The 24,542-nt window shown below is 40.4% G+C and overlaps 1 protein-coding gene across 17 annotated transcripts in view; it reads right to left on the bottom strand.

Moving 5' to 3' along the window:
• Positions 1-24,542, bottom strand: part of ptprk (protein tyrosine phosphatase receptor type K) — a 461,736-nt gene that overhangs the window by 360,155 nt on the left and 77,039 nt on the right. For all 17 annotated transcript variants that reach the window (XM_062978846.1, XM_062978854.1, XM_062978881.1 and 14 more), the window contains exon 2: positions 9,369-9,491. In XM_062978846.1, the coding sequence (XP_062834916.1) occupies positions 9,369-9,491 (123 nt within the window). The remainder of the gene's footprint in view (positions 1-9,368; positions 9,492-24,542) is intronic.

The following is a 24,542-nucleotide window of genomic DNA, read 5'->3' as shown; positions in this document are numbered from 1 at the left end:
AAGGGAGGAAAAAGATAGACGGGTTCGAGAGTCCAGTCGAGGAGAAACGCGTCTCCGAGACAGCCCGGAGTCGAGTTTGGAGGTAGTCTCGCTCCGAATCGAGGAAGTTGAGCGTTCGAGGGGGAGGCAAAAAGGTCCAGAGCTGGCCAGCCCCAATCGTTGAAGACGGATTTCAGGATCTCGGGATCGAGACGCCACTCGTGGGGGGAGGTCGTTATTCTGCTTAGAGAGTCTGCTAAAGTATTTTGAGCCCCCGGAAGGTGAACTGCCGACAGAGTTATGTGTCTCGCTATGCACCATAGCCAAATGTCCATCGAGAGAGCCATGAGTTTTCTCGAGCCCGTATCCCCTTGTTTGTTGATGTAGTACATGGCTACTACGTTGTCCGTTTGGATCAGAACGGTCTTGTGGGGAAGAAAGCGGGCAAACGCCCGGAGGGCTTTGAAGATTGATAACAGTTCTAGAAAGTTTATGTGGTGAGACCTTTCTTGGGTGGACCACAGGTCCCTGACGGTGAGGTTCGACATGTGGGCTCCCCAGGCAAAATTGGAGGCGTCGGTCGTGATGGTGACTGACGGAAGGGAGGGATGGAAGGGAAGTCCCACACAAACATTCGCTGGGTCCTGCCACCAGCGAAGGGAGAGGCGAACCTGGTTCGGTACCGTGAGAAACATTGAGCTCGGGTGCCGATGGGGTTTGAAAGAGTCTATGAACCATCTTTGGAGAGGTCTGAGACGTAGTCTGGCAAAAGGAGTAACCATGACCGTGGAGGCCATGTGACCCAGGAGAACTTGGACCGCGTGGGCTCGGATCCTGCGGTTGCGGAGGAGGAGGGAAAGGTGTTGTTGAAGGGCTAGGAACCTGTCCTTCGGTAGGGAGGCGGTTTCCGTGATGGAGTTGAAGAGAGCTCCGATGAAACGGATTTCTGTGGTTGGGAGGAGTTGAGACTTTGAGACATTCAACTGAAGGCCCAGCCGTTGTAGGAGAGAAAGAGTCTGTGAGACATGGTTTTGAAGGGATGAGGGATCGGACGCGACAATCATCCAATCGTCCAGATAAGGAAAGACCATAATGCCCTGTTTCCTGAGGTGCGCTGCCACCACGGCGACCACCTTTGTAAAGACCCTTGGGACCGTGACGAGGCCGAAAGGGAGAACTGTGAACTGGTAAGATTGTCCCAGGAGCTTGAAGGAAAGGAAGCGTCTGTGGGATCTTCGCACCGAGACGTGGAAATACGCGTCGCGTAAGTCTATAGAGGCGAAGAAGTCTCCGTGTCGGAGCATCGGGAGGATGGAGGCCACTGAAACCATTCGAAATTTTGAAGGCAGAATGAAGAGGTTTAGAGCCCGTAGATCGAGGATAGGCCGAAGGCCTCCGCCCCGCTTGGGAACCGTAAAGTATCTCGAGAAGAAACCTCGAGTGTCCTGCTCGGAAGGAGAAGGCTGGATTGCGCCCTTCGCCAGAAGGGAGTCGACCTCGGCGCATATTTCCGGTGAAGGGTCGGTGTGGAGGATGTGACCCGTGGGTGGCAAAGTTTCGAATTCCAAGGCATAGCCGTCTCTGACAATGCGAAGAACCCAGGCATCTGAGGTGATAGACTCCCATTCGCGGTAGAAAGGAGCTAGGCGGTCGAGGAAAGAGCAGAGAGGAAGGATCTGGTCGGGGCCTAGGAACGGCATGGTAGTGGCAGTAGTAGTGGAGATAGAAAGATCCCCGAGAGAGTAGGCGTCAGGCCCGACGTTGGGGTTGTGGCATAGCTGCAGGACCTTTGCCCCGACCTTTCGGGACCTGGTGCTGGCGGCGAGGTTGTTGCTGATGACTGTGGTGACTCGAGCTCGACGAGCGTCGAAACGGCTGGTGACGAAAAGGCTGAGGGTAGCGACGGTACCGTTGCGGGAACCATCGGGTCCGCTGAGCCTGAGGTTGATCGGTCCCGCACTTTGTTGCGAGAATCTTGAAGTCGTGATTGGACTTAAGTTTGTCATCAGTGACAGAATTGAAAAGGCCCTGGGTGTCGAAAGGAAGGTCTTCGATCACTTGTCGAGAGGAAGAAGAGAGTCCTGAGGACCGAAGCCATGCATGCCGTCTGATCGCGACCGCGTGGGCAATCATTTTTCCGGCGGTATCACCGGTATGCTTAGCCATTTGAATTTGGTGGTGTGCGAGAGAGTCCGCCTCCTGTTGGAGGGTCGAAAGGACTGATCGGTCTTCGTCAGAAAGTTTGGCGAAGAAAGGTTGGGCTTTCTCCCAGAGGATCTGTTGATAAGCGCCCATGCAGGCCCCGTAGTTTGCCATGCGGCAAAGGAGGAGAGCACCGGAGTACAGCTTGCGGCCTACCGCATCGAAGCGTTTGCCCTCTCTGTCGGCCGGGGAGTTGGATTGTCGACCCGATGATTGGGAGGCCTTTACCACCATGGAGTTTGGGTCAGGGTGATGCTTGAGCCATTCCAAGGCTTCGTCATCGGTTCGGTACCAGGCCTCTATTTTCTTAGAGGTTGGAGGTATCGAAGATGGAGTCTTCCAAGATGCCTGGATGACATCCAGGAGGTATGGAAGAAAAGGCAGCAAGGTGGCCGGCGGGGCTTGGGCTTGAACCCTCTTGAAAACGGGGTCGGTAACAGCCTTTGAAGTTTGTTTAATTTCCATCCCCAGAGCGTCTGCCATTCTGACCATCTGGTCGGAGAAAGCCCGGATATTATCCGTCGGGGAAGGTGGGTCGACCTCGTAGGCGTCGTGAGGCGGGGAGAGGTCGAGACCGAGAGAAACCACAGAGGCGGAGAGTATCGACTCGGGGCGTTCGATATCGAGGTCATCCTCCTCGGGCCCTTGAGGGGACCGGGGAGGAGAAACAAGCACAGAGTCCTGATGAGGCATAACCTCAGGAGCAGGGAGAGCCGGCTGTGGAGGAACGCCCTTGGACGCGGAGGCCTGGGCGGCGCGGGCTAAGCGCGTCATCTGTCTACCCCTCTCAGGTGTTTGAGCCGGGGGAAAGAGTTCTTGTCGAGCCGGAAGACGAGATGGTGCCGGCTGGGGAGCCTTAATAACCGTCCTGACCGACCGGTCGGGGGAGGCTTGAGCGTCCACATCCGAGGACTGACCATGAGGAGAGGAAGAGGAGCGGAGGCGTTGTGCCGGTTGGATAGGAGAGGATCTCCTAGAGGAAGGCCCAGAGGAGGGGACGTCCTTCTTCGAAGACGCTGAGGAGGACGACCTCTGGATCATTCTTTTCTTTGCTGGGGGTTGTTTCGACGCGACCCTCAGCGATTTTCCCGGCGTCGGGGGAATCGGGCACACAGCTGCCGAGTCAGATTGAGCCCGTCTGGATTCCTCCTGAGCCCTCTTGAAGGCAATCTTCGTGGCGGAAGAAGATGGCGGCGCAGCCAGGCGGGATCGAGTGGAAACGGCCGAAGCCACCGAACTCGAAGTTGATGAAGGGCCCATCTTGCCCGATCAGGTGGATACCGTAGCGGTGGTCACCGTGCAGGGCGGTTTGGTCGGTCGCGGTCTCGAGGTTTTCGAGGTTTTAGATGACACCGACGGAGCAGGCCTGGACGCCATCGAGGCTGAGGTGGAAGTGGAAGCCTCAGGAGCAAGAGTTTTTTCGTAAAGAGCTGCGCGGAGTCTCGCAGCTCTATTTCTCCTGGCCTGAGCTGTAAAGGCCAGGCAAAAACGGCAGGTACCGACGACGTGGCTTTCGCCAAGGCAGAAAAGGCACTTAGCGTGGCCGTCGGAATCTGGAATCTTAGCGGCACACTGAGTGCACCGTTTAAAACGCGTGGTTGACATAAGAACGAAGAGTCCGAAGTGAGCTTTGCGGCGGAAAAAAAGGAACTGGAGAGCGGGCGCGGAGGGCGCCCTTTATACCCTCCGGGAAGAGGGGCGGGGTTACCGCCAAATTTCAAACTTTAGCTTGGAAGAGTATCCGTTGGAGCCTGCGCAGGCGCAGCGTTCTCCATTAGTGTGCATTCACAGAGTACACGAAGAAAAAATACCCATTATGACTAGTGGCTGCTAAAAGCCTAATTCTCTACTAATTTATCTAATCCCCATTTTATTTATTTTATTTTCCTATTTATATTCCATGCTAATCCACAGAGAAATTGCAGCAGACTACAGACAACCCAAGACTTAAATGGATATGAAAAAATTAAACAATTTCTTCAACAGAATAAAACAGAGACAAAAAACTAAACTCCCAGAATGCCATGGTTACTGGGCTGCAGATGCTGGATGAAGAGGTCAGTTTCAACTTGGGGCCAAAATTAAACCAACATCATCATAGAATCACAGAATTGGAAAGTGATCTAGCCCCACCCCCCTGCCATGCAGGAAAACCACAATAAAAATCTCCAACCCAACCTACAAAATGAGGGAATCCCACAAGGGAGACATCCCCAGTTGATTGCTGTCTCGACCACCTTGTGGTAGTGAATCCCACCCTCTGACCATTGTATGAAGAATTTCCAAATCCTAAAAGCTACTTAACAGTCCCCAAATCTCTCCCCACTCTGCATCACTGGTTGAACCTGGCCTCTTCCTATCCAATTTACCCATACCATGAATAGTTTCATTCACTTTCACCGTGTTATTTCTTTCTCTTCTTTATTCTGAACTAACCTATGGTACCTCTCTGACACTGTCATAAGGGAGTAACTTTAGCCACTTGATCTTTCGCAACTCCATAACATGCTTGTCTGAGGTGTGGGAACTAAAACTGTACATTCCAAGTGTGGTCTCATCACAAGTTTATACAAGGGGATTGTTGTGATATTGGCAGGATTTTAAAAAAATCTCTTCCAAATGAATTGGAATGTACCTATTTCATAGCAGCCACCTTCTAGGATATTTTTATCATGTCCTTTACCACAAACTAAAATTCCATTCTGGATTAGTCACTACCAGTTCAAATCTGATTAGCATATATACAATGATAGCTATGGGTGTAATAGTCATCCATTTTGCACATACTTACAGTGAATCACAATTTCTTTTCTAATTCCAATTCTCCCAGTTCAGAGATCTTTGAGGAATTCTGTATTGTTTTAACTATCTTAAATAATTGCAAAGCATTAGCAAAGCATGACCCCTGCTCACTCCTAACTCTTGGTCCTTGGAATCACCTTTAAAAGCACATGGTCTAACAGAGAACCTTTGAAGGGCTACAATTTACAACTTCCAATGAAACAAGTGAGTATTTGTTCCAGCTTTCCACATTTCATTCTTTATCCAGTTCAAAAGAAGCTGCAAATTTTGCTCAGGAGTCTCTGGTAAAGCAGCTTTTTAATGTTCAAATAAAAATATATCTCTTTATATCCCAGTCTTCCTAGACCAAGGGTTCCAAACAGTTCAATTTTAAACTCTGCACAATATCCAAATTTAACACTCTGATAATTCTGTTGAAGTGCAGTTCAATTTTTGAAATTCATCAGACACAGGGAAATATTAGAATCATAGAATAATAAGAGTTGGAAGAGACCTCATGGGCCATCCAGTCCACCCTCTGCCAAGAAGCAGGAAACCACATTCAAAGCACCCTTGACAGATGGCCATCCAGCCTCTGTTTAAAAGCCTCCAAAGGAGGAGCCTCCACCATGGCCTGGGGGAGAGAGTTCCACTGTCGAACAGCTCTCACAGTGAGGAAGTTCTTCCTGATGTTCAGGTGGAATCTCCTTTCCTGTAGTTTGAAGCCATTGTTCCGCATCCTAGTCTCCAGGGCAGCAGAAAACAAGCTTGCTCCCTCCTCCCTATGACTTCCCCTCACATGTTTATACATGGCTATCATGTCTTCCCTCAGCCTTCTCTTCTGAAGGCTAAACATGCCTAGTCTTTAAGCCGCTCCTCATAGGGCTTGTTCTCCAGACCCTTGATCATTTTAGTCACCCTCCTCTGGACACGTTCCAGCTTGTCAACATCTCCCTTCAATTGCGGTGCCCAGAACTGGACACAGTATTCCAGGTGTGGTCTGACCAAGGCAGAATAAAGGGATAGCATGACTTCCCTGGATCTAGATATTATACTCCTATTGATGCAGGCCAAAATCACGTTGGCTTTTTTAGCCTCCGCATCACATTGTTGGCTCATGTTTAACTTGACTCCAAGGTCTTTTTCACACGTACTGCTGTTGTGTGAAATAATTTTACTTGATAAAATTATCAAGAATTTTACTTGATAAAATTCTTTTATTTTAGGTAGTATTGTTAAAAATGCAAATACTTTTTTAAAAAGTCAAATATTGAAGACATCTCCATTATAATATTGATTTATTGAAATGTAAATCCAAACAGGCAGCTCTGAAGGATATTTAATTTGACTTGAAAATTAATCCAGACAAAACAAAGGTGCTCTTGGGCAGTCAGAAAGCAGAGATTCAATCTATGTTAGATGGGATTACACTCTTCCTGAAGACGCAGTGTGTAGTTTGAGTGTACTCCTAGACTCAGCTTTGAATCCACTTTTTTTTTTAAGCCAGAAGTGCTTTTACACATTTAAAGATGATGATGATGATAATAAGAATACTAATAATAATAAATAATAATACAATAAAATAATAATAATAATAATAATAATAATAATAATAATAATAATATCCCAATAGTACCCATTCCTCGAGACATCAGATCTGGTCACAGTCATACATGCCTTAGTTACATCTCATTTTGATTACTTGGGTCTACCTTTGAAGTGTGTTCAGAAATTTCAACTAGTCTAAAGAGTTACTGCCCCTATGTTAACAGGGACAGGTACAGAGAGCATCCAATCTCCCATTGCAACAACTCCATTGGCTGTCAGTTTGTTTATGGGCACAATTAAGTGCTGGTTATGCTCTATAAAGCCCTATATGACATGGGTCATGGCTATTTGGCGGATTGTATATCCCTGTATGGGCCATCAGGAAAGGCAATTCTCTCAGTCCCACCACCATCCCAAACACAGATGGTAAGGATGCGAGAGGACCCTTCTTGTCATCCTTCTATTTGTAGGCTAAAACGTTGTTGTTGTTTTTTATTCCAAGTAGCTTTTAAATCAGGGCATTTTTCAAGAATAGGCTATGGAGTGCTATATTGTTTAAACTGAACTGCATTTTATGAGTCAGGGATTCTAGGAGCTCACAACCAAGACACCTGGAAGATCAAACTTTGAGAACCATTACAATATACTTATCCTACTGGTGGCATGTGTACAAAGGTGGTTTTTGTTTATTTTCTTTCACCCTTTCAGCCACTTAGATCCCCTGAAAAACCATTCCAGGAGATTGTGGAGAAGTCTTTGGGGCTTGAAGTGATTGTTAAAAAGCGCCTCTTACTCTTTTCCACTCATAGGAGCTTTCTGGGGGGATTTCATGCTTGGGATACTATTGATGATAGAAGAATTCACTGTGGGTCTAAGTCTTAAACAGGTGTGATAATTGCAAGGTCTTGCAAGAGGCAGGGGGGCAGCCTAAATGCTTGCGTAATATGCTACCTTGTTTAACAAGGAAGGTGCACTGCAGCATTCAACCATTTATCACTTGCAGCCACAGATTAGCAAGCACCTAATTGCTAATTACAAAAGTGAAAGTGCACTCGCTTTTAAGGATAATAAATTGCAGGAACAGAAGACGAGAATAAGGGGTTGAAAATGGGCTGGGTCTAATTTTACGGTACAAAGTCCCCATTTTTCCTCCTTTCAGCTGACAGAAGCTGTTCAAGGAAGCACAAGTGGTCTAGCCTTATTTCCTCCTTTTGTAAGATTAATTATTTAATCCCTATTAATTGAAAATTGCACTTGAATTTCAGAAGCATTTATTTCACTCTGCATATCATTTTGTCTGGAAAGCACCGATTAAGCTGTTCATCAAAGGTGAGCAGACAAGGTCATCTAGGCTGTACCTCTTCCGTTATTCATTATCTTGTCTTCAATAGGAATAAACAATTGAAATATTTCCATCAATTAAAGCCCCTCTGATATTCCAAGCTAATGAATAGTCAGATAACGCTCTACATTTTTGTTTCTATTTTTATTCATGTCATACACACTACAGTCTAAATTTATCAGGTACATTTTTAAATATATACACACATACACACACACACACACCCTAAAGAGCAGATGTACTGTAGTCCAGGAACATATTTATTCAAACATTTCCATTGCTATGTCAAGGGATTTCTTTCAGGGTTATTAATTGCCTCCTTAAAAGAAAAATGTAATGTCCTAGGTTGAAAATAAAATCTCATGGCAAATGTATATCATCTGAATGATCAATGCAATCAATGTATCTTAAGCAAATAGTTATTTCTAAACATGATATATTGGTTTTTAAAATTTGTATCATTTTCCTTGCCTTCTAACTACAACTCAGCAAATTTATATTGTCAATTAAATAATTTGTATAGGAAGGAACAGAGGAAAATGTTTCACGAAACAAGATAAATAGCATTTAACCAGGGAGCAAAATAATTAGCATACTCTTCTTATTTATCTCTTATTCCTGAATGTAAAAGCTGGGACACTGTCAAAACATTTAAGTACTTTCAATTATTTTGCGTTAATTTACAAAAATATTCACTTGTTTCTATCATTTGTACAAATGTGCAGGAAATCCTAAACACAAGAAGCAAGTACCTCAGCAACAAAGTTATGTGTGGAAACCTGCCCATGTTTATGCAGAGCTAAATCTAACTGAGTGAAGTGCAGCTCACTCCAACATAAGTGGATACAGGATTGCAACCAAACCAAGTTAATGAATCACCTGATCTCTCTTCACTGTCCGAGAATAAAGTTTGTGCAGGACAATTTTCAGGTGACTTGTTGTGCAGGACAATTTTCAGGTGACTTGTTTAGTGGATGGAATCCAGATCTAGGTGTGCACGATTGAGAGAAGGAGAATACCAAAAACCTCATCACAGCAAACTTACTGGACCACTGAAGTGTTAAAAAAAGGATTAGGGGAAACCTGAAGATTCAGAAAAGAGGGCGTAACCCTAAAAATAGTGTGGCGGCACATTCTGTAGGCCAGTGGTTCTCAAAATGTGGGTCCCCAGGTGTTTTGGCCTACAACTCCCAGAAATCCCAGCCAGTTTACCAGCTGTTAGGATTTCTTGGAATTGAAGACCAAAACATCTGGGGACCCACAGGTTGAGAACCACTGCTCTAGCCAGTCTCTGGTTCCAATCTTGAGCACATTTACTAAAGCTGAATTGAAGACAAATAGCTAATCATACCAATGTTAGAATTTAGCTAGGATCCTTGCGTAAATGTAAATGCTTTTACATTTTCTTTTACTCATAGTTAAAACAGAGAGGTTAAACACAATAACATTACAATTCATAGAACAAAGATTAAAACACCAATACTAATAAAACGAGTATCGCTGTAGCAACTCTTACCAGAAGGCATTTCAGGTGGCAGGTAATGGGGCTCCTGAGCACTAACATGAACCCAGTCAAAGTCATCGTATGGGTCTTGATGGTAATCACAGGGTCCTGGACCATCATCAAATGTGCAACCTCCTTAAAAAAAGAAATGAAGAAAAAACAATTACACTTTCAAAATATAGATTGTATTGTTGAATACATTTTTACACCCCATGGGCTGGGGTTTCCTGATTGGGTCAGGTCTTCCTCATTGTCCCACCAATTAAAACATGGGAGCCACCTGCTCAGTTTGCTGTCAGATCCCATTTGTAGCTGCATTAGAATTTAAAAACAGCCTTCTTTCTTTCTCACACTCATTGGCTGCAATAGAAAAGTTCCATAACCTAGCTGCTATTATTTTTCTTTGAAGCACCATGGGAAGCTATAGTAGCAGCAGCACTGCCACTACCCCATGAGACCGGGGACTCAGAGACAACCTTGAGATACAACTCTACATTAGTCTACTCTAGTTTATTTTGCATCCAAATCCCCAAATTAACTTTGATCACTGGTCTGCCATGTGACAGTACACAAAAACATTTCCAACCTCCATTTTATGATTGAAATGGCCACTGGAATATCTGCTGAGCAGCCATCAGAGTGCCTGGGAAGCTACCAACCACCACCACCCTTGTCATCTTTATTCACTGAAGTATACTAGTGTAGCTTAACCTGGTGAAAATGACTAATATGTTATGCATATTGCACAACATTTTACCCAGAAAGTCTCTTAAAATAATAATACAACAACAAGCTCACAATCCATTAAAAAGTTCCCGAGTTTCCATGTCTTATTTTTTAATTCCAAAAACCTAATCTATGAACTGGGGACCTGAGCCAAAACATATCTTAAAATTCAAGAGTCCAGGAACAGAAAGAGAACTCACAGTACACCTACTTCTAACCCAAGCATTCCTCACTTTAGCAGTACAATTTAGGAGGTAAATATGTCTTTTTCTTACTACTATTGTTAAACAATTAAAATTATGAATCTTCGTCAGTCTGCTTCAAATCACCAAGATAGAACGATTTTCTGTCTACCCTAACAGACAGCTTGCTTAAGCAGCATATCTACAATTGGGAGGGAAATTAGATATAATATACGAGAATATTTATTCTGGAATTGAAGAAAAGACCACTAGAGAGCATGGTACAGTTCCCCTATTTGTTCCTCTGTTCAGGCACCAAAGAATAGTGGAAGCCTTGCCACAGCCATACTTTCTCCCGGAACATGAAACAGGCTCTCTTAACAGCAGAAGCAAAAGTATAAAGAAAGGCAACTTGAGCAGCAACAGATGTCAGGCACATTATAAATGTTGTAGCAGCTGTTACTGCAACCTACACTTGGAAATCCTTGGATTTGATGCTTAGCTTTGAAAATGAAAGGCAAGATCAGAAAAGATAATCTGTGATAATCTCAAAGAAAATAGCTGGCTGTGGGTATGTATTATGCTTACTGATATCAAAAAACATTTCTAACCCAACAACACAAGACAAGTACCAAGTTTTAAGAATACAAATAATGGGTTCTTAGGAAATCTTGCCACGTTTGCTTGTACACTTCACATTTATTGACCATTCATTAGTAAACTGCTACATTAAAGTATTTTAATAAAAATAACTTTTATAATTAATTAATTATACTTTAATAAAGAACGACAAAACCTCTTTTTTAAAAATACTGTTGTAGACAGACAAAACCTATATTGTTGAAGCTTTCAGGACCGGAAATCATTGGAGTGTGGTGTGGTTTCTGGGCTGCATGGCCATGATTTAGCAGCGCTTTCTCCTGACATTTCGCCTGCATCTGTGGCTGTCATCTTCAGATTCTCTGAAAATGCAAGCCACAGGTGCATGAGAAATGTCAGGAGAAAATGCTGCTAGGACATGGTCATACAGCCCAGAAACCACACAGCATTCTAAAACCCATATTGTAAAAGATCCCATTTGTCAATTTGATACATCTTTTCAAACCAGTACTGAAGAAAGTATCTTTGCTGTGCAGATGATCACATAGGAAAGCCTGGAACCAGTTTGAAATCCATATAGTGATTACACCAACCACAGAGTACTGATGCACATTAATTGTTTTCTTTCATGCACATTCATGGGACTTTGTTGTCTAGCTATTATCATTTGAAACTACCTTCAAAGTGTATTAAATGGCCCGTGTAGATGAGACCCAAGAGGAAATAACATAATATTTTGTCAACAAAAGAACCTTCCAAACTCCAATTTTCAACCACATTCATTCCCTCCCAACATGGCTCTTGCTTCCTTGGTGGTCAGAAAAGATGAATGGGTGGGGAGAAGAACCGAGTTTTGTCCTTGTCACCGGTACCCCATGTACACACTCTCTTTAGCATTCAAGCTATAGGGGTCCCACCCCATATCCAATCTGGAAGCCTTTGTTTATATCAATATCTGCTTCATATGTATATGTTGGTATTTATTAGGGGAAACAGCATGAAAAATATCTACATTAAAAGACAAACAAAATCTGCACCAATTCTTATTAATCTACTCGAGGGGTCCCCAAACGAAGGCCCATGGGCCAGATGAGACCCTCCAAGGTGATTTACCTGGCCCCCGCCCTCAGTTTTGGAGTTAGGCTCACCCAAAGTCTGAAATGACTTGAAGGCACACAACAACAACCATCCTAATTAACTTGACTATCTCATTGGCCAGAAGTAGGCCCACACTTCCCATTGAAATCCTGATAGGTTTATGTTGTTTAAAATTGTTCTTATTTTTAAATATTGTATTGTTCTTTCATTGCTGTTGTTGTTTTCTTTGCACTACAAATAAGACATGTGCAATGTGCACAGGAATTTGTTCGTATTTTTTCCAAATGATAATTCGGCCCCTTAACAGTCTGAAGGATTGTGGATCGGCCCTCTGCTTAAAATGTTTGAGGAACCCTGGTCTACTGCACAACCAGCTTACCACATCTATTAGCTAGGTTACCAAAACACAAGCAGTAATCACTGTAATGTTTTCTCATGAGGCTCTGGGTCTTTGCTTGGCCACATACCATAAGTGGAACTGACAGTAACATTATTGCTTACAATGTAGCAAGTCCTAAGAATATTATCATCAGCAATCCCAGAGCATTTGTCTAATCTAGTGGTTCTCAATGATTTTCTCCTATAGATGTTTTGGGTTTGTATACCTCATCCAAGTTCACAGACATGTGTTGGGCCAATGTCACACACTACCACAAAGCCAAATGTTATCCTTAAATACAAATCATTGGCCCAGGGATATAGTTTCTTGACACACCTACTTAAAGCAAAACATGAAAGAGATGTAAATTGAGAAGAAGATCTTAGAAGTCAGTAAGCGTATGATAAGTCTTTACCAGCCTAATCAGTAATTTTAACTCATGTTTATTTTAGGATGTAAGAGGAAAAATTCCTATATGAGGAAAGGTTGTCTTCATACAGGAAAGTACCTTTTTTGTTAAAAAAAAAAAAACATCATCTGCTATCTCGCATCTTGGGACTATTCTACCACAAATTACAAAAGATTTCATTTTACACAAACATGTGCAATTCATTAAAAAAAATTCAATTTTTTGTGGGAAAAACTCCTCACAAAATGTCTCTTCAAAAAACCAACCTAACCAAAAATGAGCCTGGAACTCTCCCAATCCTACTCAAGGTGAAGGAAAATAAAGACAAGTTACATTCTTGTTCTGATCAGAATAAACTACATTGCTCTGCTGCATTAAATATCTAGTGGTACTGTAATGCTGACAAGTGGGTTAGCAGTACACATGGTTCTGTGAATCCATTTCAACCACTTATATTTCTAAAGTTTTGGGAAGTAGTGGGATAGAAAAGCCCATTACCTAGGAAAGGATGAAAGAAAATGTAAAACAACTGGATGTTGTTTCATAGCCGATCAGACGTCAATGTCTCAGACAATGCCGAGCTGTTTTTCTAAAGCATCTGAAATAAGTTCTGTTTCCACCTGAGTGAAGTCTTCCATATATTAGTCAAATGTGTATCACTTTATATTGTCAAACAAAAACAAAGAGCAATGTTCCCAGCTGAGTTGATTGGTATGTCAGAGCAACTGTCACGGTTGGCAGATTACAGAATGGAAAGAAGGGAAGAGGCCCGAACCGGGAAACATTAAAGTCTTTAAAAGTTGCAATGTTGTTCTCACCAAGAGAACCTTTTAATCAGCATCTGTCATAAGGAATCTCCAGCCTCAAGTCTTACCCTTTGTTAGAATATAATAAGACTATGACCATTTTAGAGCCAAAACTTTCAATTTCTGAAGATACTTGACTGATAAATGGAACAACATTATTCCTTTAAGCAACGTTACACTGTTCGCTGTCACAACAGCAAAGTGACAGATTGCTTTAGCACACATGCCTTAAGGGCAGCCATTATCCCTTTTAATGGCACAAATGCCCTCAAGTATATAAATACAAAGTACCAATGGATCTCACATGGACTCATTTGGAAGATGAATGTTCCTAATTGCTCTCCTTCATGGGCCCTATTAATTTCCGAGGCCCACATTGTGATTAGTGTTAGCTATTCCTTCCAAGTTTGCAATTCATCTCTACAAAAACAGCAAACCTACTAAAAATGTCTGTATGTTGCTAACTAGATTGTGTAAACCACCATTCTGATTCTCTTCCATCCCAAGTCTGTAGCCATGAAGTTTGCTAGCCAAAATATTGCTTGAGGTATTAGCTAATAAAGCCAATAATTTTTGTAAAACTTTTAGATTTAATGTATCCTATACCTGGTATATAAGCTTTGGATACATTACTTTAAAAATGGTACCATTAACTGGATGGCTTTCACAGTCCATAGTCTATGGAGCAGACAAAAGCAGAACAAAATAGGGTTTCCATCTTGTCAAAGATGAAATGAAACATAATGTGGAAAGTAAGTTACACCAGCAATAGTTAATGGTAGTAATTCGTGTCCACTCTTCTAACCTTTCATAGGACTTTTGGAAAGAAGAACTCAGTTAAAGACCATGTTAAACCATGTGCATTATGAAGGTTCCAAATTTGGTTCCTGGTATAACCAGTTATAAGACTTTTCACCTTAAAAGATAAGAATACAAAACTGCTCATGATCTAGTATTATCTTTACAAGAATGGTTGTTGAAGGCAGAGACACAAAACAGGAAGCATTGGGACCTGAGGAAGTAAGATTCTCCAAGATCTGTATTTTGTCTAAGAGAGACAAACACACACAAACATTTTGTGTGTGTTATACAGATGGCTTCCTCAGTTCTGAATGTGGTTCTTATACTTTGTTGAGCATACCTTATCCAGAATTCTTAAATCTGAAATACTCTGAAATTATCCATGTGTGCAGCTGAGATAGTGACACCTTTGCCAATAGTGATGGTTCAATGTACACAAATTTTGTTTCATACACAAATTTATTTAAAATACTGTGTATACAATTGTATCCAAGCTTTTTGTATAAGTTGTATATGAAACATATATGAATTTCATGTTTAGACTTGAGTTTCATCAACAAGGTAACTTGGTATATAGATATAGTAAACATTGGTATTCCAAAATACCAAACAACTGCTGGTCCCAACTATTTCAGATAATGGATAGTCAACTTGTATCACATTTGGGACTCTTAAGATCAGTATCTTAAAATAAATAGTAGACAATAATGTCAAAGTCTTCTGCCTATTTAAGATCTTTTGTATTTCAATGAGATCTTTCACTGTAACTGAGTTTGGTAGACAAACACAATAATCTTATCTACGTGTTCTACATTATAGTTGTTATTCATAAAAGGAAACAAGATCTTAGTACTGACTGAATTTTAGTGAAGACATAATGTCCTGGCTTGGCAAAGCCTGTAGAGGGTTCTTCAAACCCCCAAAGAGTTCTCACTTCTAGTGGGAGAACAAGGGAGTATTTTTCCCTCCATTGGATTTTCAATAATTTACACAAAAATAGTTTGTGCAGAGATAGCATTTCTTTCTCTTACTGTAATTTGCTTCGAGAGAAACGAGTCCATATACAATGAGACTGCTAGATTAAGAAGACAAACCAATCAAAATCTATAACTTTTTAAAGAGTCCACGCAAGAAGCTAGCATTTATCATTGTTTTAAATCTTGCCTATTAACAAAAATGCACAAGAAAAGCAAAGCTGTCTTTTTGTAACTATGGTGTGACAAAAAAAATCTTGCCATATTGCACTGAAGAGATTTCTTATGCCATCTCCATTTTTGCTCTTAAGGCAGAAAGATAAACCCAGCCAGAATTTCTGAAATCAATTCCTTTTCTTCACAGGCTACATGAGACCAAAGATTTGAATGGGAGACAGTTTCTTCTTTTTCTTCTTTTAGATCTTTTGGCTTACAAATCCCACTCAGGATGGTGAATTGCAGGACCTGTAATCCAAAAGAACCTGAGAGACAAAGGCTCCCCATTTGTGCTCTAGAAGAAAAGGGGGAGGCAGAACATGGCACGGACAGTCAGTAGAGATGCTGTCTTCTCCTTCTAGGTCATTTTCAATACAGTATAATAAAATCATGGAACAGTAAACAGTATGTGATGGTAAGGGACCATGTATCAGTATGTTTGATTGAATGGTTTAAACATTGCTATCTCATTATCCATATATCCTGAATATGGTAAGAGAATATAAATAAATCACTTTGCTTTATAACCTGTGCAGCTGTTGGTGGCGATTTAATAGCAGGAACTCAGCTTACCAGAACAACAACCGGTAACTAACGAATTTTGTATTTTCCCACATGGTGGAATCAACTTTTGCTTTTTTCATTTATTTAACAGCCTTATAGATATTCTAGGGACTGGGGTCTTCCAGATGTTGTTGGATTATAAGTCTTGCAAGCCTTATTCAACCCAATGAACAATGGGAGATGGTAAGAACATAAGTCTGCCATCTGGAAGCCCTTTGTTCCCAGTATCTGGTTCAGGTGACAACTAATAAACTACATCAGCAACGTCAATCTAGGCAGAATTGAAGCTACATCAGAAATTGACAGCACAAATTAGATGTGACATGGTGGATCTGGTATGTATTTTATTTCAAGCCAAAGTAAATTCTTCATCTGCAGTGGAGGGTAAAAAATAACCCTGATATTTATGAAACATTAAACATTACTGCAATTAATGCAAATTAATCTCATTCTGAAGTGTTCTTTGTAGACATATCTGTGAGGAGTAATTAACACAAGGCAGGGGAAAATATCAGAGGTTATATATTGTTTTTGTGATGTAACTTCAGCATATATCAATTCTCATTTAACCTATCACATGCATATTATTCAAATAACTGGAAAAACACTGATATAATCATCATATTCCTTAGACATGGGAAATAGACTGATTAGATTTATAGGAATCCACACTAGCTCTACCCAGGAAAAATTAGAGAACAACTATATGCAACCAGCTCAGACTACATCAAAACACAAGATACTGAAAATTGACATGTCCCCACTATATTAAAAGAAAATGGATTGCTCACTTTCTTTCCTTTTCAATCTTCATATGCTTACATTTTTGCAAATTAATATTTTCCCTATCACAAAACTGAATGAACTGTTGACATAATAGGGTGTTTTACTGTTGGTGTAAAAAAAGTGAGCAATATGGCAATGTGCTAGTCAACCCTTTGCATGGCAAACACAATGGCAAAAGAAGCTATGTCTATAGGCTCCTTTGTGTTATTATGATTTCCAGTTGCATGAAGAGACTATGCAAAGAAGCCAAAGTTGGGACTAGCAGGCATGGCCTCCCATTCCTCATAGTATGCAACCCCAATTAGTATGCTAAAATTATGCTTGTTTTAAAAGTGGTCATGTTAAGTTAGAACCCATTTGCAAATGCAGAAAAACATATATATTGTGCACAAATCAATGAAGATTAGCCTGAGTGGAATTTTAGGCTAGGTAAAGTAGTTCATGCTACAGCTGGGGCTTCTGTTACTAAACTGCAGCTTTATGCAGAAGGCACACTGACATAAATTTAAGAAGGAAATGGAAGTAGCCGAGAGTACATTAAAAGTATCAAAGAAAAATGTATTTGCATCAGGTCAGATTGTAATCAGACATGTTGAGAAACACAAAAATCCATCCAGCTGTAGCCAGGAAATGGACAGATATCTGCATTTTAGCCAACAATTTTTCTTTCCAGAGAGAGGGGATTAACAATTAATGCCATTTCCTGGCTAGGTGTAAATTGACCCCATTCACACCTGAGTCAGCTTCACTAAATCAGTAATCTCCCACTTAGGAATTAGCCAAATAGCAGACCCCAGTGTCCACAACATCCAATTAGATTTTTGGGTTTTTACCTTCTTTTTGGTTTTGGTATGTGCACGAACATATATGAAATTTCATCTGAAAAACTCAGAAGCTTTAAATTTCTGTGTTTATCTGGTGATCCTACAAAGGAAAAGAAGGCAAAAAAAAATCCCAAAGGCCACCTAAGTGTAGTTTTCCATGATGCTAGTCTTTAAAAAAAAAAACTTCATTTTTCTGCTCCTGGAGATCTCCAGAAGAAGCAGGGTTGTGACAAAAACTGGATGCAAGGCCTCAAAACTGCCAAAATCAGGAAAAGAAATTTGAAAATGTCCAAGAAACTGAAAATAGATCTCCAGTTACTTTCTGATTGTCATCCAGAGTAACCTAGAGTGGTTCTGGCAATCAGAAATTGGTTACCAGAACGTACACTGAATAGTAGAGTATCTGGAGATGCTGGACATATGGGTTCTAGCAGTGCCATAGCCAGAACAAAATTTCGGGAGGGGTTTTGAAAATTTCAGGGGGGGGGGGAGGTTGAACCCCTAGCACCACCCCCTATAAACCTGTCAATATCTGCTTGAGATAGTGCCTGGAGGGACTCTTAATGTTTTGCGTCTCATAGACTTAGCATGGGGATTTGGTTAAACAGTTAAAATTCATGAGTAAACCAGTTTTTTTTATAACTTGAAAAAAAAAATTTTGGGGGGGGGGGTTGAACCCCTAAAAAAAACCCTCGCTACAGGCCTGGGTTCTAGGAAGGGTGGAAAGGGAGGGCTGCTACAAATCAAGGCCTGTCTCTGTCAGAAACACAATATTTTTATTCTTTAAATGTGAATCATATCAACAACAAAGAAGACATTTAAAAGTAATAAGCAGAGAGGTTAAGTACATTCACACCAACCGTAACTTCTGAGAGGCAAACACAGGTTTTAACAAGTACTAAATATTACCTCGGCTTTGGCTCATAAAATTTCCAATGCTTTGGGTATATCAAAGGTCAATAGAAGATCCAAGTGGCATCTGCTTGCAGGCCTTGGATGTGATGAAATCAGCAAGGATTTCCATTTCCCAGTAATGGCAAAATAAAAAAGAATAATGCTACCTAGACTTCTACATTCAGCTGACAAAAGGTAAGAATACTTTGCTGATTTTCTCCTGGAAATATTTTATATATGTGCTCAAGTTTTGGTACAGAAAACAAGTTCATGGACTAATCATGTCTCAGAGGCACTGCATGTGGCCAAGTCTATAAGTAATCAATGGATATGGAGGTTCTAGATGAAACAAAGCAGATTTTCATGTCTGCCATCTCCTCTCCTAAGGCACAATGATCCTAACAAACATCCAGAAGCCACAAAAAAGTCACTTTAGTATATTATTTTGTTATCATACATCTTGGAATATTTTCATACATCAAAACTTATGAGCTTCTTTTCTTTTCTAATAATCCACTAATTCACTGAATGCAGAAATGGCACCAGAAATAACATGTATACAGTGAACACAACTTCTACACTGATTTCACCTTAAGTGACACCTTAAATGATCTAGGTAAAGCGTCAAAGTATTGTAGAAAGTGTTCGAGACAGGTTTGGCAAAACATCTTACGAAGGACAAGCTCTGCTACAGCTTGATTAGCAGTGACAGAACTGAAACTGGAACACAAAATTCTTCTGTGGCTTGCCTTTCATTTATGTCTCACACCTTTGGGAAGCTCTGGTCAAAAGAGTGAAAGACACATACATTTTAAATAACACAAATAGGCAGTGTGGTCTTAATTTTTGTCACATAGTTTCCAAGTCTGTGTCATTTTTGCTTCTATTTGAGGTAGAGATTGAGCTCAGTTTTCTGATCAAAAGTCAATTGGTCAGCCAATTTCAAATAGTGGTGTATACATACGTAAATAGCTATGTCTCTGGCTGATGTATGACAAAAGTGTGGTCAACAATTGTTATAGCTAGACTGCATTTCAGCTGAAGGAAAACAGACCTAAGTACATAAAAATAAAAATAACCCATTTCCCCTTATACAGGATTATATGTAATTCTCCCTGATTGACTCTGTTGGGTTGAAGCTGATATCTATTTTGCCAGGATTGTTGCAACACCATGGAGATGTTTTGCAAGTTCAATTTGTTTAATGTAATTATTACTAATTGTCTGAATACATTTGCTGACTTCAAGTATTTAATAGCAACGATTCAGGGTATTTTACTATGTAAAAGTGCAGGCTAGGAATTAGATGAAGCATCAAAGCGGGAACAAAGGCTTAAGTGGGGTGGGAAACTGTGCAAGAGGCCAGGGACCAATTCCCCACCTACACCCCAATCCCTGTTGTCAGTTAGAGTGGAGCTGCAGAGGAAAACCAAGGCAGCTGTGGGCAGTATATGGGGTCTAGGATGCTTCTAGGAGTTGGGGCATTTTCATGTATATTCATGTATTTGAAGGGTTTTCCCTGTTGTTTGGAGGCAAACACTGCCCCTAAATCATGTTCATTTTTTTAAAAGAAATGGGGGAGGGCTTCAGGAATCTGGTAGAAGTCTTTAGAGACCACAAAATTGGGGTGCCTGTGGATAGTGCTATGCCCATCCTTGAATTAAATCTACCTATTGCACACTGTTATGGTTCTCATGTAGTTCAGAGTCCCTGAGCTTAAGATTCGACTAAAGAAATAAAAGACACATTGCTTGATTTACATCTTTAAAGAAGTATAACCATTAAGTGTATAAAACATATTAGAACTCCGAAGTACACCGCAGAATACCTTGCACACTGAGAGTACAGCACTACATCAGCATCATCTGCTGGAAGAAACCAAAAAGGTTGGATGGGGCTCTCCTAAAAGCCAATGACCTCTCTGTTGATTTTGCATCAACAACAAAAACAAATAATTACCATAAACAATGATATAAAAGCCACTGACAAGTGTAGGAAAATAAATAGATGAACATAAAATCTCTCTGTCAATCTTCCAGTAAAAGGCTATCTATCCATTGAGGCACTGTTGTCTCATACTAAATCAGGCTTGAAACCAGACTGTAATAGATCTAGTAGAAATTACTGTATATCCAAGAACATAGAAATCACAAAGGCCCTTAAAAAAAAGGATCCAAATCTGTCCTGGAGGAAATATTTCCAAAGGAAGTATAGGGAAAACAATTTGGTTCACCTACTGAAGGAAAATCTAGGAAAGCAAGCAAGCATGAGACTTTTCACTTTTCATTCAACTGAGGGAGGAAATGTAGATTATTTCTGTGGTCAGAGAGTGGCCTGAAGCTTGTTCTGCTTGTCATTACATATATCCAAGAAATACCTCCCTAAGAGACACCAGATTGCCTCCAATCATGGATCTGAAACACTGAGCTGCTTTTGTAGCTTTACTGAACTCTGTGTGTGTGTGTGTATGTATGTACACACACACACACACACACACAGAGCACATGCAAATCAAAAATCCAGACATTATTGACATCCATAGTAAAAGACTGACCTGTTGCCTATTTTTATTGCACTTTATTCCTTTAGCCAGCCATAGTTTCTCTTGCTTACGCCTCCCTCAGCACTTTAATTGGGATAATAGTTCTGGTATTCCCCCGCCCCCCCCCCCCACCGCCCCCGATTGTATCGGACACTACTGACACTCCCTTTGGCCCAGTTCCTTTTAGGAGCCAACCCAGGATTTTATCCAAGTATGTCTATTTTATGTGACCTTATTAGTTTTATAATCTGTTTTATTGTTGATTGATTTGTTTTATTGTTGTGTTTTTACACTGCCTGTTTAGCCTGGGCTTGTCCCCATGTAAGCCTTCCCAAGTCCCTTCGGGGAGATGGGGCGGGGTATAAAAATAAAATTATTATATTATTATTATATACTGCCAACTAATTGTTTTGTTGAAGTAAACCCCTAAATTTAGATCCAACAAATTGTAAGTAAAAGATAATTAATCAAAATTCATTAAATTTTGATATCACATGATATTCCTAACAAATGTCCAAGGGTATGCTTGATTTTTTTAATCATTAAAACCTATCATAGGTAAAGGGTAGCAGTTTTCCCCTGACAGTTAAGTCTAGTCATGTCAGACTCTGGGGGTTGGTGCTCATCTCCATTTCTAAGACGAAGAGCCGATGTTGTCCATAGACACCTCCAAGATGATGTGGCCAGCATGACTGCATGGAGCGGCATTACCTTCCCACCAAAGTGGTATCTATTGATCTACTCACATTTGTACTTTTTTGAACTGCTAGATTAGCAGAAGTTGGGGCTAACAGCAGGAGCTCCCCATATTCGAACCACCAACCTTTTGGTCAGCAAGTCCAGCAGTTGAGCAGTTTAACCCACTGCACCACCGGGGGTTCCAAAACCTATAATAACATAACATAAAATCAAGAAATACAAGAGCGACCATACTGACTACTGTGGGAACAGAAGATTGAACTAGAAAAGCTCCAACATGACTCTTCTTCAAGTACAACTGCAATATTAAATTTAAAATTAAAGAGTGATGTAAAATATTGTGCACCATTAAAATATTAATAGAACATAATGTGTACTCAACCTATAAAGGAAAGCAAAGTGGGGGTGGGGCGTAATTTTCTTTGGGAGGGATGCTGCTACCACAAAGGCCATGTCACAAGTATACATGATGCTATCAGGGAGGGAGCTTTACAACACCGATCAGTAATCTGAGAAAATATACAATATGTACTACATGGAAATATAATAAGGAGGGAATATTTTGTAAGTTGCAATAATCTCCCAAATAATAAATGTTGCTTAAGAAAAACATAAAAATCAATATTTAATAACCAACACATAGCATATTGGAAATATGGCAAAAAAACAAGAATTCCGAATTAATTATCTATGGATTCAAGCCTACAATACCTTTACAGTATGACAAAGCCACTAGATATTGGACATTCAGAATGTGATTTTTTTTTTATAAAACATGAAATGGTATGAGCATAACATGAACCATTTGAGTATTCCATGCATGAAACAGAACATGTATTGTTCAATATTTGTCAGAAGCAAGTAGGTTTTGAATTACATGAAACAAGAGAACAGTCAGCCCTCTGCATCCACTTGCTTTTTCCATTTTATATAAGCAGCACCACTTTAGTACACTATTGTATATAATGGGACTTGAGCATCCATGGTTTTTGGTATCCATGCTAGATCCTGGAACCAAATCCCGATGGATAACAAGGTTTCACTATAGTGGACTAGAAAGAAAGCAATGGAACCAAAATGCTTTCTTGGAATCTAGGACTTGGAATATATTTCAACAAACATATTAAAAATACATATTTGGTAAGTATCACACATCCAAATTTCAGGCACCTGCAATTGCCATTGTTAATTGCTAACATGTCAGATTCAACCTATGGTGACCACATTATTTAGAGACCCCTATTCTGTTCATATCTTGTATACTCAGGGCTGTGACATCCTTTATTAAATCAATCCACCTCCATAGAGCCAAATAAAGATGGCCTAACTCAAACTAAACATATAGGACATGTGAGAAAATACAATATATACTCGAGTATAAGCTTACCTGAATATAAGCTGAGGCACCTTATTTTATCACAAAACTGGGAAAACCTATTGACTCGAGTATAAGACGAGGGTGGGAAATGCAGCAGCTACTGGCAAATTTCAAAAATAAAAATAAATATAGATACAGTATTAATAAAATTACATTATTTGAGGCATCAATAGGTTAAATGTTTTTGAATGTTTACATAAAAATGTAATTTATGATAATGATGATGATGATGATGATGATAATAATAATAATAAGACTTTAATAAGATAAGACTGTCTAAGTCTGATTACCTATATACTTGATTATAAGCCGACCCGAACATAATCCAGCCAGGATCTTCACTCAAGTATAAGCGGAGGGGAGCTTTTTTGGCCCTAAAAAAGGGCTGAAAAACTAGGCTTATACTCAAGTATATACAGTAAGCTAGATCCAACAACAAATTTCCAGGTTCAAATTTCATATTGCTTATAAAATTGTAGGTGCTGTTTCCCTTTACCATTGACATATTTTACAGCAGTTTCTGAATTTCTTCAAATGACACTTTTGAAGTCACTAATCTCATAGATTCAAAGAATAATAATAATAATTGATTTAAAAAAAACAAGAAAACAATTGCAATACGCCTGGCAGTGGACTCTCTTTAGCATGAAAAAATCTGAGATATCTATGCTGCAAACCTTATGCCAGAAATATGCAGTATCTCCCTAGTCAAAGAAACCAATTCATATGCTGTGTTATGAGTCTCAGAGGTAGGAACAGAATCAAATGGATTTAATAAATGTCTCATCACTAATATTACACAATCTCTGGTACTTTATGTGATTACTTAACATTTGAATGGTTTAATATAATACTAGAATAGATGGTTAAAGGGGGGGGGGATTACATGCACCAATAAAGGCACATGGCTTATACTGGTCCATATCTGCTTGGGAGTTAGGGTAAAAGGATGAATATTCAGGTAACACAGAAAACAACGAGGCCATGTATTGCTAAGTAGAAAAAGATGTGAAAAGTTCATTTGCTACACCTCTCCAAATGGCCAAATTTCAAACAGGTAGAATCAGAATGAAACAGGAAGATGAATTTTTCCCCAACATGATTTCATTTTCTAGAACACATCCAGAAGCATATATTGTGAATGATTGGGAAGAGACCACTTTGCTGTGAAAAAATGGGCAGCAATTGGTATTGGTATCTCTGCAGCCCAAAAGAAACCTCACTAAGCTCTCTCTCTGCTGTACTCACTCTTAGGCTGACCCTCCAGCAATGTTTGCTAAAATTGCCCCTCGGTGGCACAAACTTGCA

Source organism: Anolis carolinensis, chromosome 1 (assembly GCF_035594765.1).
Source record: "Anolis carolinensis isolate JA03-04 chromosome 1, rAnoCar3.1.pri, whole genome shotgun sequence".
Taxonomy (NCBI): Eukaryota; Metazoa; Chordata; class Lepidosauria; order Squamata; family Dactyloidae; genus Anolis; species Anolis carolinensis.
Note: the sequence above shows the minus strand (reverse complement) of the source record. Positions and strands in the feature narration are given on the sequence as shown.